The sequence below is a fragment of the Python bivittatus genome, unplaced genomic scaffold (genome assembly GCF_059951505.1).
Source record: "Python bivittatus isolate LINGU-HERP-01145 unplaced genomic scaffold, Pbiv_v1 ctg000850_np1212, whole genome shotgun sequence".
Taxonomy (NCBI): Eukaryota; Metazoa; Chordata; class Lepidosauria; order Squamata; family Pythonidae; genus Python; species Python bivittatus.
This window is the reverse complement of record NW_028277112.1, coordinates 4,951,859-4,976,459: the sequence shown is the minus strand read 5'-3', so window position 1 is coordinate 4,976,459 and position 24,601 is coordinate 4,951,859. Positions and strand designations below refer to the sequence as shown.

The following is a 24,601-nucleotide window of genomic DNA, read 5'->3' as shown; positions in this document are numbered from 1 at the left end:
TCTGTCATTTTAGATCCCACAAATTATTTTGAAGAGATTGGAAGGTGAACTAACAGAAGGTCATGCTTTGCTTGTGAAGAGGGCTCACTTTGCTCTTGATAGCTCCAGAAAGCTACTGCCAGTCTCATTAAACACATGGCTGCTTCCTATGTTCTACACCATGTCCAGCCCTTCCAAAACATCTTAGAAAAGAAGGTTCCAAAGTAAAACAGTAATATTACTTAAGGAAAGCAGTAAATGCCATTGACTGCAACACATATCCAGCCCAGACAGAACTAAAAAGTAAAATTAGGTTATTTTCTTTAAAGGCACACATTTCACAAAAGCTTGTAATGATGGAGACTCCAAGATGGCAATCCGCTTCAGAGCAGTAAGGCTGATTGTTGCATAAAATCTGCATTCATTCTTACTCACAGTCTTCAGAAAGAAAGATGAAAGGAACTCTGGACTGAAAAAGTACAAAATCCTAGGAAAGTGCCTTGTAACAGGTCAGATTGACTACTTAATATTTTCCACTTCAGGCTTCCTCAGTAGGGAACAACAGTACCTATTATCCTTTGCCAGCAAGTCCATGGAAATTATGCTCCAACATATGTGGAGCCAATCAACTGGGGAAATGTTAAATCTGACCAGCAGCCTTTGAGTTTCTTAAGCAAAGGTCAGCTACTGTCCAGTTCTCTACTACTTCTATTCAGAACTGTCATCTACAACCTTTTGTATTCCTGGGATGTGCTCCATCAAGCAACAAATGATATTTGTTCTCCATTTTGTCTTTCCAACAAAAAGTAAAAGTATTCAGCAGTACCAGGAGTCGGTCGTCAACCACTTACGTGGTAACAGCCAGCAGAAAAAAGTACCAGCGTGATGGAACATGGCTGATGGCAGTAGCACCCACTTCTAAAGGGTATTTATTGTGCAGTTCAGCTCCAAGTTGTATAATCCAAGTGAATGTTGATGGAATAATGGCTCTTGTCTTTGCCTTTACAATGTGTATTATATCAAGAGTCTATTTACATTTCCATTTTATTATGCAACCTGTACGGGGTGCTGGAATGAACTTTGGACTCAGTCTCTTACTCATGACCCTTCCCACCATGGACAAATTTGTGATTCAATTTTTGTGTATTTGTATGCATGAAAAAACTGATCATTGTTGGTGCTAGTTGGATAACATATGAATTCAGAAATGAACTAAGTACAGTACCAGTTGAGTTATATAAAAATTGTTTACTCTGTTATATAAATTCTGAATCACATTTGTTTGTGTAGAGCAGGAGGTCGCATGTGGCCCCTGATATTTTTATGGCTTACAAAGTCTCCTATGAAAAAGTATTGGGGGGAAAATGAAATACTCCAGAAACAAATCTTAAACCCCCCAACCTCACTCACGGTCCCAATTGCTACTAATGCCCTTGACTTGTTAGGTGCAGAGCCCAGCCACCAAAAATGTTGGCCACTCCTGACACAGACATACATAAAAGCGATAGTATTTTTGCAACTGCACCATACTAGGAGCAGTTTAAAAAAAAATGTAATGCTAGTCTTGAGTATTAAAAATAAATACAAAATAGAAATGTGTTTGTAATATATTTTAATACTTTGCACTTTTAAATACTGGTTTTCAAATCTGTGATTGTAATATGGAAGAGGCAACTCCATTTAGTTATTTATTTTTAATGTTAACAGGATCATAAAGCTATCATAGAACAGTCACATTCTACACACTCGGGATATTCTAGAAACTGATTCATGTTTTGAGTATGTAGTTGAACATGGTAACTCAAATACAGCTTCATTTATACAATAGTTGACAAAAAGATTGGTGAAAATTTGACTTAACCATTTGATTAAGGAGAACCAGTACAACTTCTTACAAGTCAGCTCAGCCCAATAAGGTAAGAGAAATTTCCACCTTCAAGGATTTTATAACATTTAGTCATATTGCAAAATAATATTTAAAAAAAGTTTTTAAAAAACCAGATAGGTCTCAACATGTTGTCCCTTCCCAGTTAAAGAGGAAAGTCCAGCATTTGATAGATTTTAATGTTAATGTTGTTTCTGGTGGCCATTCAGGCTTTCAGTGGAACAACAAGCTAAGGAGATAAAGCCACCTACACCCACGGAGTTTAACTGTATAGTTTAATTCACAAAAAACTAAACAAATAGGGACTATAATTTGTTCATCATTATTATAGCAAAAGATGCCACTGGTGAAGTGTCAGATAGATGGATGCATTAGATGAAAAGAGCCAATAATCAGTTAGGATTATTACTAAAAATGAAGTTCTAGTCCAGGAGAAAACACATTAAGAATTGCTAGGCAAGCACTGAGCACATTATCTTATTATATACCCTAAGAAATCTCAAGACAGATTGGGCAGGGCTAGCTGTAATGAAGTGACACCACTTGTCTAAAAGTAAAACTTAGTTTACAAATAGTATCTTTTAGTGTAATTTTTATTTACAGATTTGCAAAATACATCACATTTAGTGCAAATGCAACTAATGACATTAAGATTTATAAACTGCTTTGTAAACTTTCCATCTCTTTCTAAAATAAAGCCATCCAATTAAATTATAATTATTTGCATGCGTTCCATGATTATTACCAGGAATGGCAAATTGTTAAATTTGTTTTTAGGGTCTAAGAGTTATTTTGATATTGAAGTTCCCATCAGTGGCTATGGTGAACATTTTTTCCAGTTGATTGCAAAAATATTAAACATATCTGAGGTATAAGAAATGGTATACAAAATGCTTACTGGTGAGATAGTAAACAGATCAAATTTATCATCTTATTCTTTGCCTTACCAGCATTACCCTAGAGGCACTTTTCTACATTTCAAATCATGATCAGAATTATTCTGTAATAAGGCATTTTCCATCCACATTATTTAGAGAAAGGCAAATAAAGGATACTAAAAAGCATGAAATCTGTGTGCATGTACACAAAACAACCTTAGAGTGTGCCGGCTTTAGTGTACCAAAGACACATCAGCTTATACCCAAACTAATTTGCTTCCAACCTTGAAGATTTTCATTAGCTGAATCTTCATTAAAAAGTATTATCTTTGTTTTCGGGCATCAGCTACTCTATATGAAATAAAGGCTTTCTGTTTTGTTTTCAAAAATATATCCAAGTCTTGTCTCTCTTTATATATATACACAAACTGATCTCTAACAGCTAAAAAGGTCATCTGGCTAAACTCAATTTAAAAGTACATCCCAAGGCATTTCCTCAAAAGGACCACCAGTCTTTTCGTACAGTTCGCCCTTCATATATTGTATTTCTCGATATTAAAGCCAGTCAGATCCTTGATAGTTAAGTTCTCACAGCAACTAAAGGGAACTCTCTTTAGATTTTATGTATTTTTATATCTGACAGTGCAGACCATGGGGCAAATGTTACATGTATGGCAAGTTTTTATATATGAATCTCATAGCATAGCTTTATTCAACAGGAAACAAAACGTAGGACTAGACAACAGCATTTTTTTTCCAAGACTGGGAATGTTATCTTCTTCCAATTTAACTCAATAAATATTACACAGTGTAAGTTCCGATTGCTAGAAAGCAGCCCATATTCACACAATCTGGGCAAGATACAGCAGTAGCTGTTTTCTCGCAGTCAGGTCTTCTTGTATAGTATCTAATAATAACTTTAGATATTACTAAAAGATAATAATATCTTTTTGGGATCATGTTTTGGAACCAAATTTCTGTAGCACATATTACACAACTAAAAATAAAAATAGAAATATAAAGATATCTGAAAAAAATAAAGCTTTTCATGCCTACTCCATCAGAACCCAGAGGGCCTTCATAGGAGCAAGACTATAGAAAAGGCAAGTCACAAAGATCCTGACAGCCCTCATGTTTTAAGAGAAGTTTTACATAAGATGATTTCTCATAGAAACTCAGCAGCAATGAACTATGATTATACAAAGCATACAAGAATTTCCTCTGAAAGGACACACAATTTACTGAAAACCTGATGGGAAAAAAAGTTATAACATGTATGTTTTTGTGTACATAAAGCACATACGGTATGCTAGATGTGTATTTGTCTCTTGTGCTTTTTAGACATACACAAAAACAAAAACTGTGCAAGTGTCTTATGGAGTCCCACAGTAAACAAAATCATCTCAAATTATTCAAAAGTTAAAGCAATGAACCAAGTTGGTGACCCAAAGTTGTAGTATTCTCCTCTAGAGCAAGCAAACAGAGCCATATACATGTATCAACACATGTATTTTTATAATTACACATCAATTCAGCAAAGTGAACTAGCAGAAGACAGCGAAAGTTCAAGTTCATAGCATTGCAGTATACTTCAGTTGTGTACAGAATGCAGGACTTGGCCCATAAGACTGTAGATCCTACGTTCCAGCTTGGAGCCTTCATTTTGGTTCATTTCTCCAATGTGGAATGTTCACACAGCCTTGTTCCAATCACTAGGTGGAGGGAGAAAGGAGAAAAATAGATGAAGCCATTCACTTGTGTCTACCACCACTAAAAGCTAGAATGGTACAAGAGAAAGCTATGAAAATACGGAAGCACAGTACTGAACATGTTCACATAACACAAGCGTAAGTTTACAGTTAATGATGAATGTATGTTAGCGGACTTCTCCCTGATCTCCCACATGCTTCTCCAATGTTTGTTGCCAGTTTGTTTAATTTCTTGTGTTGTCTGTCTGCAACTTCTGCCCTTGATAAGCAGAAAAACAAAGGTACAATAACCCATAGATTGTTTTAAGTTAGTTTCTCTAGTTGGCAGAATCAGCTGTTCAATTGGGTGCATTCATAGCTAAGCAAAAGTTATGCTGATTGTATTGTTTGAACATCACAACTAATTTATTTGCAAATATTCCATTTATGGTGTCACAAAATCAATTATCAAAATTAAGAAACACATTTGATAATTGGTTCTCTGGGCTTTGGAAGATAAATACCAAGGTACTGATCAGGTGTTCTGCAAACATTTCACCCCACATCCCACTGAGGCTTCCTCAGTGCAATCATTCAGAAGTGGGGATTGCCTTGCAGTATTTGCAGTAGGTATAAGGTCTGAAATCTGAGCAATGGTTGGTGATTGGAAGCTTAATGGGTTGCTGGGAATGATGTTATCTCTATCTTGTCTGCTTGCTACATGTGGCCTGGATCAGGCACCTGACAAGGTGGGAGATTGTATCCAGCTACACTGATCTCTTGATAGCCTATTTATCTAAATTATTCCTTCTCTGCACCTTGCATAATGTTGCTTACTCAGGAAGGGATGTTTTTAAGTTTATAGATAGTCCTCACTTACTGATAGCAACAGGCGCCAGCAATTCCATTGTTAAGTGGTGCGGTCATTAAGTGAGACATCACGTGACCACGCTGACTTACATCAGTTCTGGCTGCGGTTGATCACGTGACTGTGGGATGCTGCGACCATCATAAATGCAAACCGATTGTGACTTCCAGGGGAGGTATGGTGAACTGAAGATGTTTCTTGGAAAGTGGAGCCAACAACCGCAGCAAGGACTAAAAAAACGGTGAGTAGACTGGTTCCTTGGAACCTCTACAGATAAGGAGAGGATGGGAAATAGTGCACACGTGCTCCAGACAGCTGCTCCTTGTAATGAGACCATGGGACAGCAGTTTTCAGTGGGTTTGAGTACCAGGAGATGAAGGGATCAGCCATCTTGCTTGCAATTGAAGCGGAGCCTTTTAAAGGACACTAAGTTCGCAAACCTCACTTTCTAATCACTTTCAGGAATTGCTTATTAACTATCTTAAAACTATTAGAGACCTTTGGAACAACAAGTTTGAAAAGTCATCAGGTGAGTTTTATCTTCAACTCTGAACCAAAAAAAAAAAAAAAAAAGGATTATAAGCTTAAGAACTTAAAGAATTTGAAATAAACAGCAAAAAGCTAAATAAGATTTTGATCTAAGCAAGTTATAAACGGATTAAAGATCCAGATAAATTTGGAATATTGACTTCTTTTATAAGATTTTGGAATTAACTATAAAAAATGAATAGCTTCTCAGGGGAACCAGAGTTATTTTGGCTATCTTGGTTCATAACAAAAATAAGCGACTTTATGATTTTAGAAACTGGACACTAGAAGGGGCAAGTAATTCTAAGCAGAAAGAAAAAAAAAAATACAAGCCTGTTCTTGATGTCAGTTAATACTGGGACTTACAAAATGACACAAAAGATCTTTGAAGAATGGAGCCAGAAATTAGTAATTACAGTATCAACACTGTTAATAACGATGTTTGCTTCTATGGATGGACTATGTTCAAAAGATATTAATGAAGGAATGACAGACGTGTAACAAATTTTATGTGACAAGACAAAGTATCGAAAGTGGAACTATAAACAACAGGCCAAGAGAATGATTTGGAAAAGGACTCTTTACTGGATATACAAAAGAAACTGACTGAAGTTTTAAAAATTAAATGGGAAATACAAATGATAAACCAAGAGAATGACCCCGAAAATGTTTTCTTATTGAATCTACAAAAGAGGCTTGTTAAAGCCTTGAAGAAATCTGTGTGATGAGATAAAGAAGAGTAGAAGAGAAATCAAATCCTACAACAATATTTGAATTAAAGATTAAGACTGTTAGAAGAAAAGGGAAGGAATATACAGTTGGGTTATTTGATCAATGTTAAAAGAAGATTTTTTTTTTTTTTTTACAAAGTTTTGGCAACCCTTTAAAGACTTTTTACTGACACCAGGATTGAAAAGTTGATGTTTTATGGATTTGGTTATAGATAAGAGATGGGATATGGGAAAAAGAGATCATTTGTTGTAATTTAAGAGGAAGTATTACTAAATTTGTTTATACCTGTTGTGATGAAGGTTGGAAGTCACTTCTTTATATATTTCTTTTCTTTATTGTATTTTTTCTTTTTCTTCTTTCTTTTTCCCTACACTTTTTATTCTTTTTTTCTCTTCTCTTCTCTTTCTCTAAGCTTAGTTTGTATTAGTTTTTTATTGTTGTAATCAGAATTCTTAATAAAAAATATGTTAAAAAAAAAGTAAACGTGAACTGGTTGCCAAATGCCTGAATCTCAATCACATGACCACAGGGATGCTGCAATGGCCACAATTTAGAGGACCGGCCGTAAGTATTGTTTTTCAGTGCCATTGTAACTTTGAACAAGTAGTCAGTAAGTGAGCATTATCAGTATAATGGCTGGCTGTTTGGTTTGCAGCATGCAAGGTCCCCAATTAGGGAGGGAGGGAGGGAGGAAGGGGAAGGGGAAGGGGAAGGGAAGGAGGAAGGAAGGATTCAGTGAGATGAGGAGCCTGGAAGGTACTGAGAAGTTTCCAGAACATTCTGGTATCAAGAATGTAACCCCCAAATTATAATCCTAACCTTAACCTCTTATTTCTCCCAATTCTAAATTTGTCTTGTCTCCCATACTCCTATATTATACTATATTTAAAACCAATTTTAAGAAGCATTCCAAGTATTTCAGTACATCTGAAGTGTCTATATAACTATTGATGAAATAATAATATATAGCAAAAGCCCATGGGATTATACATACCTGATAATACTAGAACAAAATAGGCTTCCCGGCTGTTTTTTCTTGTACGTATGATGTGAATCGTTTCAAGAATTTGGGATACTCTCGTTTTGCTACTGCCCGTAGTACAGAAGCTGGTGCCCAGCCTCCAGGGTTCACTACAAATAAAGATGAGATTTTAAGTGATTAATATATTTGCATTTATGGAATGGCAAAAATGTTGGCTTTTAATACTTTGGTCAGTTTATGCTGATTATACCTCCAACATGGCTCAAAGAATCACTTCAGCAATTTTACAATATTATCATTTTTTTTATCATTTAGATAAAAAAAATCTAACCCCCCCCCTCCCCCACAAGTATTTGCCTGTAGCAATAAAACCATTCCAGACAAACGTCTTAGCATACCCATTACTTGGGGTAGTCTTGATACAAACATGTCTCTTCAGACCACTTTAATCTGCACAATCTAGATTTCTTAGTTCTATACTTAACACTCCTAAGTGTGTTTCTAATGTGATCTTTAAGGCTGAAATTAAGTGTGATTAGAACAGAAACAAGAGCCTAGATAGTAATAAAGTTATTGGCTCAAACTCATTTATCGACTCACTGGGCTGTTCTACTCTGTTTCAAGCAATATCTTCCAATCCAGCCTGAAGAAGTTCTTTAAGCAGAAATTGATTTTATGTGGCTTTCCCCAGACTGCTTCATATAACCTTGACTGGTCCCAGACCAAAAATATGATTCTTTCTCTCTCTCTCTCTCATTTATATCCTGTGCTGCAATCCAAAGATTCTTGGCAGCTTTTATGATATGAAAAGATATGGCTTCCTACCTTCCTACACTTCCTACACAAAAAATGCCAGAAGCCCTTCATTAGGATATATTGTAACACCCTTTCCTCTGTGCTCTTCCAAAGCAGATACCATAATGTTCCTATAGCATAGAAGAGGTTGACTCAATCTCACTTTCTTTTATAACGTAGATTTTACGTGACAATGAGTCAAGATCTTATTCTCTCTCTTCTGGCAGCAATCTTGGCCATTTGGATGACTTCTATGTTGATTTTTTTCTGGTAGACAAAGTTTTTTATGTAACATACAATGTTGCAAAGTTTTGTTACCTAGCTTCAAACTGTGGCAGAGGATCCACAGTGAAAAACAAGCTTGAATGTTGTATCTGGTGTTTTTTTTTTTGGTCTTTTTCTTTTGTATGTATGCTTTTGTTTTTTGTATCTGTTTGCTGTCCATAATAAACTGAAATTAAATATTTGGGCAGGGTATTTATCACTGGTTTTTATTAATAATGATATTTACTGGCCCTTTATTCAAAACATCATAAATATCCTCCAGGAATGTATTTGCCTCTGCTGTCGGAGTGCTGTCAATCCAAAGACCAAAAATGTAACTCTGTAGGTTTTTATCTTGCAAAATGCTTTAACAGCCTGAATGTACACACTGGTAATCTAAGCTACAATGGTGCTGAACGAGCAGTGGTTAAAACCAGTCCTTCAAGTTCTGGCCGTCCCAGGACCCCCATGGTCACGTGATCGTGATCTGGGCGCCTGGCAACCGGCTTGCACTTACGATGGTTGCAGCGTCCCGTGGTCATGTGATCACGATTTGCAAACTTCCTTGCCAGGTTCCCACAAGGAAAGTCAAAGGGGAAGCCACAGGGAAGGTCACAAATTGCTCTGGTAAATCTCCCCCACCCGCGCACTCTCCCTCAGCCCCTCTGTGCTTCACCACACCTCCCCAGCCATCTGCACACCCTCAATGAGCCTTGCTGTGCTTGCGCTGCATCTCCCCAGCCACCTGTGCACCTTCCCCCACCCGGCAGCAGCTACCCCAAGCCCTGCTGCACCACCTCCCCTGCCACTTGCACACCCTCCCTGGCCATTCACACACCCCTTCTCCCACCTGGTAGCAGCCACTTACCCGCCTGCTGGCCTGCTTGCTAGCCGCCTGGGACTTGCAACTTCCTGCTGGCTTCCTCACTAACTTCAGTTGTTGGAAGCCAGCAGGAAGTTGCAAGGAGGTGCTCGCTTAATGACCCATGATCGTGGCTTAATGATGGGAACAGGGACTGCAGGGATGGCCACCACTAAGCGAGATGGTCATGTGATGTCTTGCTTTATGACCACATTGCTTAGCAATGGAAATTCCAGTCCCAATTGCTGTCATAACTCAAGGACTACCTGTATCCTAAATTGTGCTGCCCCTAGAGACAGACCAAGGAAACTTACATTTTGGTCTGGCCTCAAAGCAAGCACAATAGATTATATAGCCCTTTCTTGAGGAGTTCTGAACTTCCTAAGAGACTTTGCAATAGTTGGTGCTCCTGACAGTGATCATCTATTGCTGACCCTGTCTTTCCATTTAGATGACAGGGTGGAGCTGGGATATGTTCCCTGCCTATTGGACCCAAAGGGGTGCTATGCTCAGGATGTTTAAGATGGTCACCTAGAGTGAGTAGGACATTAGAAGAGCTTCTGAACTCTTCTCACCTAAAAAGGGTATGTCTTGAAATAGCATCATCCCCCCACCCATCTCCATACATTATGAGTCTCTGATTCAGTTTTGCAAACAGACTCTAGTTAATGACCACTCCAACGGAATATCAAATAATCAGTATAAATCAAACACTGGTTTGACTAAGACTGCCAGAAAGCAAAAATAAAATAAAATAAATCAAAAAAATCTTATGATTACTTTTAGGGATTATAAACAGGATCCTACATGCACCCCTTATTCAGGAAGAATTGCTCCAGAAGAAACATTACAAAGCTGTAATCTCTATCAAAAAGAAACAGGCTGCTCATGGAGCATGGACACAAATGATAGCAGCAGCCCAGGGAAAAAGTTCTGTTAAACGTTGGTGCTTAATAGTGGGAAGATTAAAAGTTCAACTCTCTCCCTTAGGAAATTACTACTATGATTTGGGAATCTCATTTTCAGGCTTTGTATGCTGGAGAGAAAGCACAAGAAGTTACTCTCAGCTAGGGGGGAACCTTTATCATACTGGCCTCCAGTTTCAGTATCAGAAATAAACAAACTGATCAGGCAACTAAAACCTGGAAAGGCCTCAGGGATTTAATACCCCTAGAACTAATATGCTCCCATCCTGACTGATGAGTCCTGCTACTAGCTTCTCTTTCCACGTACATGAATAAAACAGCAATTACAGTATTCCTAAAGACTGGGACATGGCCATTATTGTCCCTATCTGGAAAAAGGGAAGGATGTGCCAGCAAATTATCGCCCAGGGAGCCTTCTGAGCACAATCAGTAAGATACATGCCAGACATATTTACTGGTAACATTTAGACTGGTTGGAGGAAGAGAGCCTCCTAGCTGAAGAACAGGTGGGGTTTCGAGCAGGCTGCTCAGTGACAGATCAAGAACTGATTGAAAATCTTCATTGTTAAGTATTGTATCAACACTATTGTGTTGATATAATAATTAAAGAGTAATAGGTGCAGAATACACCCTTGTTTAACCCCCTTGCTGTTCCAATAGTCTTGGTTTCAGTTGTTGGGCGAGGACCATGCTGTCATTAGGTGAGGACGTCACATTGCTCCTGCTGGACCTCATGCACCTGCCTCCGCTTCAACTCCCCCATCTCCCCCCATCACTGCCCCTTTGGCTGCCCTGCACTCTACCACCTAAAACCTCAAAGTTTTAGGGGGCAGCAGCTACCTCAGCTGGGTGTGCCTCATGAGCAGCAGGAGGAAGATGATGCCAAAGGTCAGCTGGGGGCAGTGGGGGGTAGCAGGGGTAGGTGGTGGTGGTGGAGTGCAGGGCAACCAAAAGAGCAGTGATGGAGGGAGATAGGTGGCCATCGCAAAGGCCTCACGAAGGGCCAGCAGCTGCCTTGGCTAGGCACACCTCGTCAGCAGTGGGAGGAAGATGACGGTGAAGGTCAGCTGGGGGGAACAGGGGGCAGCAGGGGTAGGTGGTGGTGCCAGAATGCAGGGTGACCAAAAAGGCAGAGATGGGGGAGGAGATAGGTGGGTGGTGGGAGTTGAAACGCATGCTGCAGTTGTAAATGTGATTTTGATCATGTGACCATGGCGATATTGCAACAGCCATAACTTCAAGGACCAGTCATAACTACCATTCCTTCAGCACTGTTGTAACTTCAAATGGTTGCTGAACTAATGGTTGTTAAGCGAGTATTACCTGTATATTGCTGACAGCAAAATAGTGCAAGTATGTAGATTTTATCTTATATGCTTTATTTTACTCTATAATATGCTTTATTTTACTCTATATGATCTATCCTGTAGCTCTAATTTGTAGGTTTTATCTAATATATTTTATTTAGTCTGGCTCATTAACCTGTAATAAAGAATTTGATTTGATTTACTGTGGCACTGGTTTATTCTGTAAGCTTCGTTGTAATCTGGAAAAGTAGTCTAGAAATATATAAAATAAAAATGAACAAATATACAAGTAAAACAACCTAATAATGGTTGCGAATCCTGGGGCCCATAGTTCCCACATAACTGGAGGGAACCAGTTGGGGAAAGTTGGATTGGAATAAGATATTTTTTATGGCTCGAAAGCTAAGCAAAGCCTAGTAAGTACTTGAACAGGAGACTGCCAGGGAATTGTGATACTGTTGGCTAGACTAGGAAGTTAAAAAAAAAATGCAGAAACCAATGGCAAACCACTTCTGCATGGATGTGTCTATATAATCAGAAGGATTTGAGCTGAACTGGAAAGAGGCTTGATTTTACCTTTTTTATGTAGAAAATCCTGTGAATCTTGCTATTCTGTTACTTGGAGGAAAGAAAGTCACTTGCTAATTTGTCAATTCTTTGGGCTATGCCAAACTGCTGTGATTTTAAATATAATACTGAAGCATAAGAATGCTGTCTTTAGTCCTAAATTATTAAAATAAAATGTATTCTTGACATGTAATACTGGAAAAAAACTGGGGCAAGATGGCAACCTATTAACATCATCCTCTGAGAGCTCCTGTTTTGTGTTCCTGCCTCTTTGGTTTAATGTTGTTTAAGACTTATTAAAGTAAGCAAATGGTATCACTTGTACATCTGTAACTTCCCAGGAGAGAAAAAAGGTAGGGGTCAGGCATTGAGAAGAAAAGAGAACAAAATTCTGACTCAGAGAATGGAGAAAAGGAAGCAGCATCACGGAGCCAGTCCTGGCTCACAGCACTCTTCCAAGATAGCCAAACAACCAAAAATTGATGAACTTTTTCTACAAAAAGAAACAGTAAGTAAACTAACCCCATTTCCCATCTCTAATAAATTTGAGGCTCTTGAATGGGACTTACAAACAGAAATAGAAAAACAGCAATTACTGGAGCTTTCTGTTTTACTTAGAGATGACTTAATAGATTGGTCTGATTCTACACCAGCCCTCCCCCATCTTTCTTCCGTCCATTCCACTAGTTCTCTAGTTTCTTCTAAAGAAAATAAGAACAAGATTGTACCAGGTAAGGGATGGGAAAAGCTGCTGTTATGGGACAGCTCAACTGAATTCATGGCAAAACAATGTTTGCTCCCAGCACAAACTGTCATTTCAGTGTTCGAGCAGTTAGCCTCCATTAAAAATAATCTGGATCTATTAAAAAACGACTTTGAGATTTTTATACAAAAGCATACAGAAAGACTCTGTCTTTACTGAAGCCCAAGCCCAAACAGACAACTTAATGAGGCAACATCCCTCAGAACTGAGTAATAAACCACGAGCTAATAAAGGTGTCAATGTAACTGCTAAAGAAGTTACCTCAACAAAGCTTACTTGCTTCTTGCAGTTAAACCAGGTTGCTCTCCATATATTTTTGAACAGCCTTAATTCCAGTCACTGGGTCTCCAACAGAGTTTTTGAGTTGAGTGGTTCCCAGGCTTGCCCGGCAGTAAACAAATCTTACTTTTAAGCAATCTACTATACCTCACACATTGCTTAAAATGAAATCATTTCTTGCTACCTTTCAGATTGTTCCAATCAGAGTTTTTTGCGATGAAGAGGTAACCCCTTTCTTCAGCTCTGCTACTTTTGATCTACACAGTCTTCCAAATAATAAGCCTGTTGTTAATAACAGTATCTCCTCTCCCCATTTGTCCTTGGCTAAGCCAGGCCATGGGAGTAAGGTAGATATGCAGAATGAGGCCAAGTCTGATACGGACAAAGCTGTACTTATCAATGCCTTTGGAGCCTTGCCCAAGGCCAAGCAAGATGATTGTCAGAGTCTGCACACTCATTCCCAAAGTTCAGTAAATCTTCTGGAGTCTAATTAGTTCCATTAAAGATTTCTTTATTAAGAGAAATGTACAGCATCTATAGTTTGTTGAGTCTAAGCATTGCAAAGCAAAACCTTCCCTTTTAAGCCCCCTTTCCCCCCCTTCTTTCTTTTCCTGCTTGAAATTCCTTGCACTTTTCTCCTGGTCTCATGGTTGCTTGACCTTGTTGGCACCTCGCACCTCTGTAGAGATAACAGCAGCACCTGGCTTGGCATCTTTCTCTCCCGTTCTCCTAACTTCAATGGCAGGAACAAGCAAGCGGGCCTCCAATTAACACTTTAACCATTTAACTGTTTAGTATGCATTGCTAGTCTAAATTAAATAAAACTATGGTTTCTAGCTTGCGTAGATCCTGACAATGATATTTTACAAAGCCTTAAGAGAACTCTGTTAGCTACTATTGCCACTGCTGAACCACTTGTGTCACTTAAAACTTTGCATTATCAGTCTTCCATGGGTGATGAGGAGTTGGCTGGAATACACCAAGCTTTTCCAGATGATCAGAGGATTGAGTCCTTTGCAATGATGCTGAAGACAGCCTCTCAGATCCTAGCAAGCCATTCTATGGGAGCTCAGCCATAAATCTTGTTGAGCTTTCTCACAATGTGCCCTATCCTTCTAATTTTGATGTTCTTACAGAAACACACTCAATCTCCCAACTGAAGGCTACACCCCAATCACAAAGTGCATTAAATTCTGCACCACGGAGCCAGTTCCATCTGTGAGCTCAAGTCTCTTCTAGGTCTCTGTTCCTGCAAAGCAATCTTTTGAAATAGCCTTATCTGCTGTAATTGAAGACAGTATGGGACTAACCAGATAATTAATGGAAATATTAGGCACTGACTCTCCTATGATAATGCTCAATCTCCATTCTTTCTTCGAACACAGCTGGCTGGAAAGCGAAGAACATGGATGCCTCTTTTCTGGACTACATTAGTTCCTTTGATATTTTGTTTCTCCAGGAAACATAGGCCATGGATGATATATCCCTCTCTGAATACACTCCATACACACTCAAGGCACTACCCAGTGTTAAAAATGGAAGACCCTCAGGAGATTTGAACATAACAATCACTACAAAATTTAACATCTCTGTGACTGTATTGGAGTCATATGCCAGTATGGTCCTAGCCCTTTTATTTCATCTTAAGCCACACAATACGCTATTCATCAATACATATCCTCCCTCATTACACAGACATAATGAAGTTAATAGTATTTGGGATCGTGACAACTATATCTCTAGTATGCTTTGCCAGTACCCAGACACATTAGTAATTATTGCTGGTGATTTCAATGCTTGTATTGGGGAGTCAGATGCTTTTTTGTAAGCTCATTTTAATTGGTCTCTCCCCTCAAATGAAGTAGTCTGCCCTTTACAGGCTTGACAATCTAAAATAAACACTCCGACTGGCCCAGCTTATAGATAGTCTGGACTTGATCATACTAAATAGTTCTGCTGGAGGAGACCTAAATGGGGAACTAACCTTCTGGGGCTCCAAAGGCGCAAGTGTGGTCGATTATTTTATGGTTCCACGTACTTACGCTCATCTAATAACCTATTTCTATGTAGGAAATCACTCGGGTAGTGACCATTTCCCATTAATCTGCCGTTTGAATCCTAAAGTAACTATTAAGTTCCTAGCTGTTGCTCACTGTCCCAAGGCCATGACAAAAAAACTCATTTGGAATAAATGGCCTTCCAGAGTGGCAAAAAGCTCATCTGCTCTGTTAAATTCAGAACCCCTCCTTCAACTCTGCTCCCAAATTTGTTTAGCAGATTCCTCTGAACAGGTATTATCACATTACCAGCCTATTATCCATACTCTCCAGGCCCTACTATCTAGACTTTCATCAATAAGTTGTAGCCTCCTTCATATGAGATCCAAACCTTGGTTGGATACATATTGTTATAAAGCAAAAAAGGCTCTTCTTACTGCAGTATATACTTTTCAATCTGACAACTCATAAGGTTCCTTTCAATCACTCAGACAGCATAAGAAGTTTTATAGAGCACTTGTAAAATCTAAGAAGAAAACAAGCGCTGAGAGAGGACTGGGGTGACTAGTTGCAGCAGCTAAGCTTAAGAACCCTGCTTGGTTCTGGTGCCTAATTAACTGCTCTCCTATAGGTAGCTACTTAGGTCCCACCTGCCAAATGCTTGCAGATATTTCAGAAAGTTACTTTCAGAACATTTTTAATCCAGAATTATTAATTAATCCAGTGGTGGTTCCCCACCCGGTGGTGACCTCTCCTGAATGGCCTCCTATATCTATAGCCAAGAGTAAGGATCTCATTGTACAATTGAAATCTGGGAAAACTCCTGGAGGTGATTTTATCCTTCCAGAGTTGCTAAAAGAAAAAGATTGGTGGGCCCCAGTGCTGGCTGCTCTTTTTACTTATATTAACAGCACAGCACATTTTCTATCTGAGTGGAATGGGGCCATAGTTATCCTTCTCTGCAAGAATATAGGAAATAGACTTAACTCTGCCAACTACAGACCAATTAGCATGCTTAATATAATAAGCAAATTACATGCAAATATCTTTATTTAAAACTGTTGGATTGGTCCAAAGTGAAAATATTCTTGTTGATGAACAGGTGGGATTTAGAGGGGACCGTTCAACCTTTGACCACTGCCTTGTCTTGCACCATTTAGCTGAAAAATACACCTCACTGCCCAAAGGCATCCTTTTTGCAGACTTTGTGGATTTCAAATCAGCTTTTGATTTGATTCCAAGGGAGAGGCTATGGCAAAAACCTCAGGGATCCTCAGTGGATAAAAGATTGCTCCTTTTTATCTAGACACTTTATTCTAACACCTGATTGAGAGTCAGATGTTCCCCTTGGGGGCACCTATCTGGAGCTGTTTCTACCAAAAGAAGGATAAGGCAAGGCTGTATTTTAGCCCCCTTACTTTTTAATTTGTACATCAATAATTCAGGGTCTCTCATCTTCTAATCATCACTTTCCAATGTTAGCAGATTGTGCAATTCCAGCCTTGCTATAAGCAGACATAGTAATTTTGACAGTCTCCCAGGTGGGAGTGAGAAGGACACTGGCTTCCTTTTGCCTAAAAGAACAACTTGTAGTAAATTACCAAAAAACTAAAGCACTAGTGTTTGCACGACACAACAGTAGGTTACATAAATGGCAAATAGGACCCCAATAGAGCAGGTATGTACTTATAAATATCTTGGGGTACAGTTCCAGTTTTCCTTATCTTAGAATGCAAATTTCTCTTATCAGGCAAGTGTGGCCCAACACAGCTCCACAGCTGTCTTGTCAGAATCCTCGCAAGATTTTATAATAGATTGTTATATGGCTAGTTTAGAAATTGCTTTTTACATGCTGCGGTTCTGCTATTGTAAAAGGGGGGGGGGAGCAGGAATGAGAAACTGTTAAAAGCAGATGGCTCCTTATCACAGGCACTGGAAGGTACAAGGTCGTACCAGCGAGGGAATCAGAAGACCAAGAACTAAGGGGGGTGAAGGGGAGGGAAAAGTAAGAAAAACAGCTTTTGGCGCGCTTTTGCTTAGTCTTAGCAATGCTTTGGATCTGTACACTTATTCTCAATAAATGAACTTTCTTTTGAATCAATATTGGTTGCAAGGAAAGTTACTGGATTTGGGATCAACAGGTGGCAGCTCGTTACATTTTGCTAAGACTCCCAGTGCAGACTTCCACCAGGGAGATTACCTTGCGGGGAGTCCAAAGCCTCACGTTGACTGGGACCAACCAAGCAACGGGATGGCTGACGATGTCATTGAGGAAGAGGAAGAGAGACCGGTCCCCCCTCCATTGGAAGTGAAGGTGATAACTGTCAGGATTTTCTTTCTCATGGGAAAGGAGTCATCCTGTTATCTTTACAACAATAACAAATAATATTTTGGCTACAGAGATCATGTGAAAAACACCTGTTATTGTGTGTTGTGTATTGTGCTATTTACTGCCACCTATTGGCGTGTGTATGCTAGGTACCCAGTGGGGGTGGCATAGAGCTATAATACAAGGAGAGGAAAATGTTCAGCCTCTCAGAGTAGTTGTTAGTTGTTTTAGTGTTAGCCACTATGTAGGTTTTATGGGCTACGTAGTTGTAACAAATTACCAAGTAGTGTACCTCTTCTCTAAGAGTTTGTAGCTAGAGATTTTGTTAAGCTTGTGTTGCTAATAAGTCTTGTATGCTACAATATAATGAGAAGATGTGTTTTTCTTTATATTTTGTATGATATTTGCATTTTATGGAGTTTTTGCATTTTTATCAATAAACACCAGTTAGTACATATTTTTTGACTGGATTTCTTTGGAAACAAGAAATGGACATTGCATTGTGAATAGCTGTTGATGTGTTTGCTTTCTTGGCTAATATTTTCCTGGAGTTTTTGCTGCGCTCTGCACAAACAGGAGTGTTTGTGATTATCACTCTGCACGACAATAACCCAGGAGGAGCCGGTACAATCATTGCGCCAAGCCCGAGCAGGGGCGAAGGCAACGGCAACGAAGAGATGGGGCCCTTCGATGAAAGATCGCATGGGGAAATTGGAAGGGCAGATGGGGTCCCTATCCGATGATGTGTGAGCGCTAAAAGCAGCGGTGGATCAACTGCTTGGAGGGGGATTTACGCCCCCCACGCGAGAGTCAGCGGTCACACCAGGAGGTACGGAGGCGGTAGAGCAGTCAGACAAAGGTGAGACTTCCAGTGAGGAGGAGGAGGATCTCACACCTAGCAGAGCCAAGAAGAGCCCGATGCAGCAGCGGGGCATCTCCATGAAATTTGGGGGAGATGCCGAGCAGCTTGCTTCCTTTATCACCCAGGTTCGGATCTACATGGAGGGCTATGGGGGTCTGTTCCGCAGCGAGGAAGAGAAGGTCTCCTATGTGTCCAGTTTTTTTGAAGGTACAGCTGCAGAATGGGTGGTTGGCCTGCACAGGGCGAAGGACTGGGCTTTAAGGAGATTAGAGGATTTCATGGAGGCTCTCTGCGCACGCTTTGAAGACCCGTGTGTGGCGCTTAAAGCACGACGTGACCTGGAAAGGCTGAAGCAGGGGTCCAAGTCAGTATCAGAGTACACCTACGAATTTTGGGGGTTGGCTCAAAGGCTGTCTCACGTGCCTGAAGAGCTCTGATCGAGTTTTTCCAGAGAGGCTTACAACCCGAATTGTTGCACGTGGTGTGCTGGGGTTTCCCCAAAACCTTTAATGGATGGGTCACTATGGCCGGCGAAGTGGAGGAGCAATGGCGCACCATAGAAGCAAGAACCCGATTTCCGCCCTTACCCGGCACAAAGAAGGCGGCGCCCAAGGCGAAGACCAGCGCGCTGGAAAGTAGCAGGAGCAGGCGCGTCTGTTTCAACTGCGGGGAGCCGGGGCACTTTGCTGCTGCGTGCCCTAAAGCAAAGACGGAGCAAGGAGGCAAGAAGACGGAGCGGAAGGGGCCGAAGTCTTCAAAGCCCGGCAAGAAAGAGCCAGCAGCAGTAGGCAGCGAAGCGGGAGCTAGAGCGGCAACACGCAGCGGTGGCAAAACCCAGAAGTTGTTAGCTCCGCTCTCTCTCCGACAGGCGGCTGCTCTCCTGGAGAAGGAAAGCAGCTCACGAGAGGACTCGGAGAGTGAAGAGATGGGGGTGAGTCCCATTAAAATTTGGGTGGAACTAAGGGGTGGTGAGGACGAACCGAAAGGCAGAGATACGGGCGCTGATAGACTCTGGCTGCTCCCGAAATCTGATTAATCCCACCCTCGCCCTGGGTTTGGGACTGCACTTAAAGAGACTCAAAACCCCTGTGACTTTTACCCAGCTGGACGGATCCCCAGCGGGGGGAGGGCCAGTGGAGTATCGTACTGAAGAGCTCGAGCTAACTATGGGGGACCATAGAGAGACTATTAAATTCCTAGTGACTCCCATGGCAGGCAACCCAGTGCTTCTGGGCATGAACTGGTTAAAAAGGAAGAACCCAGAAGTGAACTGGGAGGAAAAGATCTTGTGTTTCCCGAAGGAGGGGGGAGTGCAAGTTGAAGGAATTACCGAAACGTTGTCAGATGAAGAGATGGGCGCTGTGAGTGGGGAAAAGGCAGGGGAGGCTGCAAATCAGATTCCCAAGCAATACCGCGACCTGCAGGAGGTGTTTAGCGAAAGGGAGTCAGATCAGCTACCCCCCCATTGCGCCAGTGACTGTGCCATAGAGATTGAGCCTGGGGCTAAATTTCCAAGGAAGAAAATGTATCCAATGACACCCAAAGAGTTGGAAGCCTTGCGGGAGTTCATTGATAAGAATCTAAAGAGGGGCTTTATTGTACCTACGCATTCTCAAATTGCTGCACCGGTGCTATTTAGGGAAAAGAAGGATGGCTCCCTACGTTTGTGCACAGATTATAGAGGGCTAAATGCCATTTCTGCTGACAACCGGTACCCACTCCCTTTGATGAAAGACCTGTTAGCCCATTTATCCAAAGGGAAAATTTTCACAAAGCTGGATTTAAGGGAGGCGTACTTCAGGGTGCGAATCCGGGAAGGAGATCAATGGAAATCCACCTTTAATACACCCCTGGGGTGTTTCCGTTATGAAATAATGCCGTTCGGATTAAAAGGAGCGGCGGGGGTGTTTATGCAACTTATAAATGAGGTGTTACAAGAGCATTTATACCAGGGGGTGTTGGTTTATCTGGACGATAACCTGATTTACACTGAGACCATGGACCAACATGTACAATTGGTCAGGAAGGTACTAAAAAAGCTACTGGAGGCTCAAATGTATGCCAAGCTCTCCAAATGTGAATTTCATAAACAGCAAATTGACTATTTGGGGTATAGAATTTCGGATCAGGGAATTGAAATGGACCCGGTCAAGGTGAGGGACGTCACGGGTTGGGAGGCTCCCAAAACCAGGCATCAGCTTAAAAGTTTCCTGGGCTTTGCTAACTTCTATCGGCAATTCATACCCAACTTTGCCCAGGTGGCACTCCCACTCACCGATTTGTTGAAAACCAAGGGGAAGGACAAGGCGAAGACATCAAAACCGGGAGCCCCCTTGGCCTGGACTAAGGAGTGCCAGGAAGCTTTTCAAAGTTTAAAGCGTCTATTTATGGCTGAACCGATCTTAAAGCACCCTGATCCAGAACAGCCATTTGTTATCCAGGCAGACGCTTCAGATGTGGCAGTGGGAGCTGTGTTGTTACAGAAGGGGGCAGGGGAGGAGCTGTTTCCATGTGCGTACATATCCCGGAAATTTTCAGAAACTGAGAGACGCTGGTTGGTGTGGGAAAAGGAAGCGTTCGCAGTGCGCTGGGCGTTAGTTTGCTGGAGACACTTGTTAGAGGGATCACCCCATCCCTTTGAAATTTGGACTGATCACAAAAATCTAGAAGCTTTGACTGCACCGAGGAAGCTGTCACCCAAGCAAATGAGATGGGCACAATATTTTCATCGATTTAACTTCTCCCTGAAGTACATTCCTGGGGGGAAAAATTTTCTGGCGGATGTTCTGTCTCGATTGCCTCAACACAACAGCAAGCGGGAGGAAGTGGTCGCTCCTGTAATCCCATGTACCCAACCAGCTCTAAGAGTGGTCACCAAAGCTCAGAAAAAAAGAGGTGAAGAACAACCAGAAGGAGAGTTGTTGAAAAAAATAAATGCCCAGATTGCTCAGGATGATTGGTTTAAAAGCAACAGCCAATTACTAGTGAACAAACAAGGGGCATGGTGGTGGCAGGATAAGCTATATGTCCCTGCAGACGCTAGAAAGTGGATCTTGCAAAGAAGTCACGACAGCAGAACAGCTGGGCACTTTGGTTTTGTGAAAACATTACATCTACTCAGGCGTCAATTTTGGTGGCCAACAATGAGAAAAGATGTAGGGGAATATGTAGCTACATGCCCCACATGTGCAATGGCCAAAAGGAGAGGGGGCAAACCAATGGGGCTTCTACAGACAGTAGCAAACCCAAGTGCTCCTTGGTGTCAGGTTCAGCCGGCACTGCACGTCTAGGAACTTGCCCAGCCGCGCTTTAGTCAATTTCACCGCTCGAGCGCCAGCGCAGAAAGAGGAAATGCGAAACCGCAAGCTAATGAATGGGCCACCTGGCGCCACTTCACTAATCTGGAGCGGATGCGTTGTGTTAACGCCAGAGGGTCGCGGGCGCTATAGACAAAGGAGAGAGCCGCGGAACTGAGGAAGAGATCAGTGCACGAGCGGGAGCTCCCGGCTGTGCGCGCGACAGAAGCCCCAACAAAGCCAACGACCACGCCATAGGCAACAACAATCAAAGAAACAGGAGAACTGGGCTGAACCTGCCATTCCAGTAGAAGGGGGGGATTACAGGGGGCAATCTGCAATTTAATTTGTAATATGTAACCTAGCAACGGGGCCCGCGGGGGGATTGAGACAACTATAAAGGAGTAATGTAAATGTACCAAGCCAGTCCTGGCTTTGCTTGTGACTGCTACGTTACGCATGAGTAAACCTCTTTTGTGAACCACACGTGTCACGGGAGTTTCTCTGTCGAACGGGGCAAACCTTACACTTGGAAGCAAATTTCCATGGACTTTATTATAGACCTGCCGGAAAGCAACAAAAGGACAGTTATTTGGGTAGTTACAGACCTTTTTTCCAAACAAGCACATTTTGTGGCATGCCAATCCCTTCCATCGGCCCCCAAACTGGCTAAGTTATTTATACAGCACGTCTACCGAGCTCATGGTGTCCCAGAAAGAGTAATTTCGGATCGCGGGGTCCAGTTTACTGCCAGGTTCTGGAGGGTGTTCCTAAAACTACTGGGGGCATTGCAAGGCTTGAGTTCGGGGTACCACCCCCAAACGGTGGGATCCTGTGAACATCTGAACTCAGTGCTAGAACAATATTTGAGATGCTTCGTTAACTACCAACAAGACAATTGGGATGAGCTGTTACCGTTTGCTGAAGTAGCTTATAATAATGCAGTGGACCAAAGCACTGGCCTCAACCCGTTTAAAATAGCTACGGGACAGGATTTTGTACCCATCCCAGAACTACCTAAACAGTCCACTCAAGTCACTTCAGTTGATGAATGGGTACAGCAAATGACACAAGTGTGGCCTCAGATTGCTGCGTCATTGAATGAGGCCAGAGCAACGTACAAGCAATTTACAGATGCTAAGAGAACCCCAGAAAAAGACTGGAAAGTAGGCGATAAGGTTCTTTTATCTACCAAGCATCTTAAATCATTACAACCTTCCAGAAAGCTTGCTCCAAAGTTCGTAGGGCCTTTTGTTATTGATAAAGTGATTAACCCAGTTTCACTACGATTACAGATGCCTACCACATTTAAAAGAATCCATCCAGTGTTCCACTGCGACCTGCTTAAACCCTACAAAGAGTCATCTCAATGGCATCCTTCCCCAGTGCCTCCTAAGCCAATAATGGTTGAAGGAGAACAACATTTTGAAGTTAAAGAAATACTGGACAGTAGAAAACATAGAGGAGGGGTTCAATTTTTAATTCAGTGGAAACATTTTCCTAAATCATTGGCTGAATGGGTTGGCAAGAAACATGTAAAGGCTCCACATTTAGTTAAAATTTTTTATGATGTTTATCCTACAAAGCCTTAACAATTAGAATGGCTATTGTTATTGTATTATGTTTCTTTTTGCTTTTTATTTTTTAGAGTGAAGAAGAGGAATCATCTGACTGACATCCTCACTTGTGGAGGGGCAGCATATCAGAATCCTCGCAAGATTTTATAATAGATTGTTATATGGCTAGTTTAGAAATTGCTTTTTACATGCTGCGGTTCTGCCATTGTAAAAGCGGGGGGGGGGAGCAGGAATGAGAAACCGTTAAAAGCAGATGGCTCCGTTATCACAGGCACTGGAAGGTACAAGGTCGTACCAGCGAGGGAATCAGAAGACCAAGAACTAAGGGGGGTGAAAGGGAGGGAAAAGTAAGAAAAACAGCTTTTGGCGCGCTTTTGCTTAGTCTTAGCAATGCTTTGGATCTGTACACTTATTCTCAATAAATGAACTTTCTTTTGAATCAATATTGGTTGCAAGGAAAGTTACTGGATTTGGGATCAACAGGTGGCAGCTCGTTACATGTCTTAAGATTCTTCTATTCAAGGGGCACATTTTATTCCTGCAGCTTGCAAGGTTTTTCTTGCTAAGGTCTTCTCTGAGCTTCTATTATGATGTTCCAATTTTCATTTTTACAAAGTTTAATATCTTGAAAGCTGTCCAGTCCAAATTTATAAGAGCAATACTTGCACTTCCAATATGCATCAAGAATGCTGTTTTACAGTTAGAGTATGGTTTCTGTGGGTGCCAGAGCCTGGTCCTATCTCCCTAATTTCTGGTTGAAATTGATTTTTTCTCCTGTGGGTCTGGCTCTACTGGTTCTTAGAGACTGTTTTAAATTAACCTGGGTAACGAAAGCTAATAGCAAACTCTAGCCCTTAGGACTCTTTTTGGAAAGCCTGTGTCCATTAGGGCCTGAAAATGCCAGGAGTCATCTTAAACAACATATCTGGGATACTGATTTTCAAACCAGTTTAAGCCTATGGTTGAAGTTTAGTACAAATTTTCTTGATAGCCACTGCTATCTGTATTAGTTACTATAACAATGTATTTTATGTAATTTTATTGCATTTTATTAATAATAATTACAGGTTTATGTATTTTATTGTTGTGCTCTTTGGCCTAAAGGCCATAATAAAGGTTTGATGATGACGACATGTAATACTGGAGCCTGTCTGTTAGAAGTAAGAAACCTTGCTTTGCTTATGAAAATTATCAGGAAAACAAAGACTTGCTTTCAAGACTTGAAAAGCCAGAGTAG

At 41.1% G+C, this 24,601-nt stretch overlaps 1 protein-coding gene across 2 annotated transcripts in view; it reads right to left on the bottom strand.

Annotated features, from left to right (window-relative positions):
- Positions 1-1,654: 1,654 nt before the first annotated feature.
- Positions 1,655-24,601, bottom strand: part of CERT1 (ceramide transporter 1) — a 79,880-nt gene continuing 56,933 nt past the window's right edge. For both annotated transcript variants that reach the window (XM_088130466.1, XM_088130467.1), the window contains 2 exons: positions 7,553-7,689; positions 1,655-4,454 (listed from right to left, as the gene is read on the bottom strand). In XM_088130466.1, the coding sequence (XP_087986592.1) occupies positions 7,562-7,689 (128 nt within the window). In that variant the 3' untranslated portion in view covers positions 1,655-4,454; positions 7,553-7,561. The remainder of the gene's footprint in view (positions 4,455-7,552; positions 7,690-24,601) is intronic.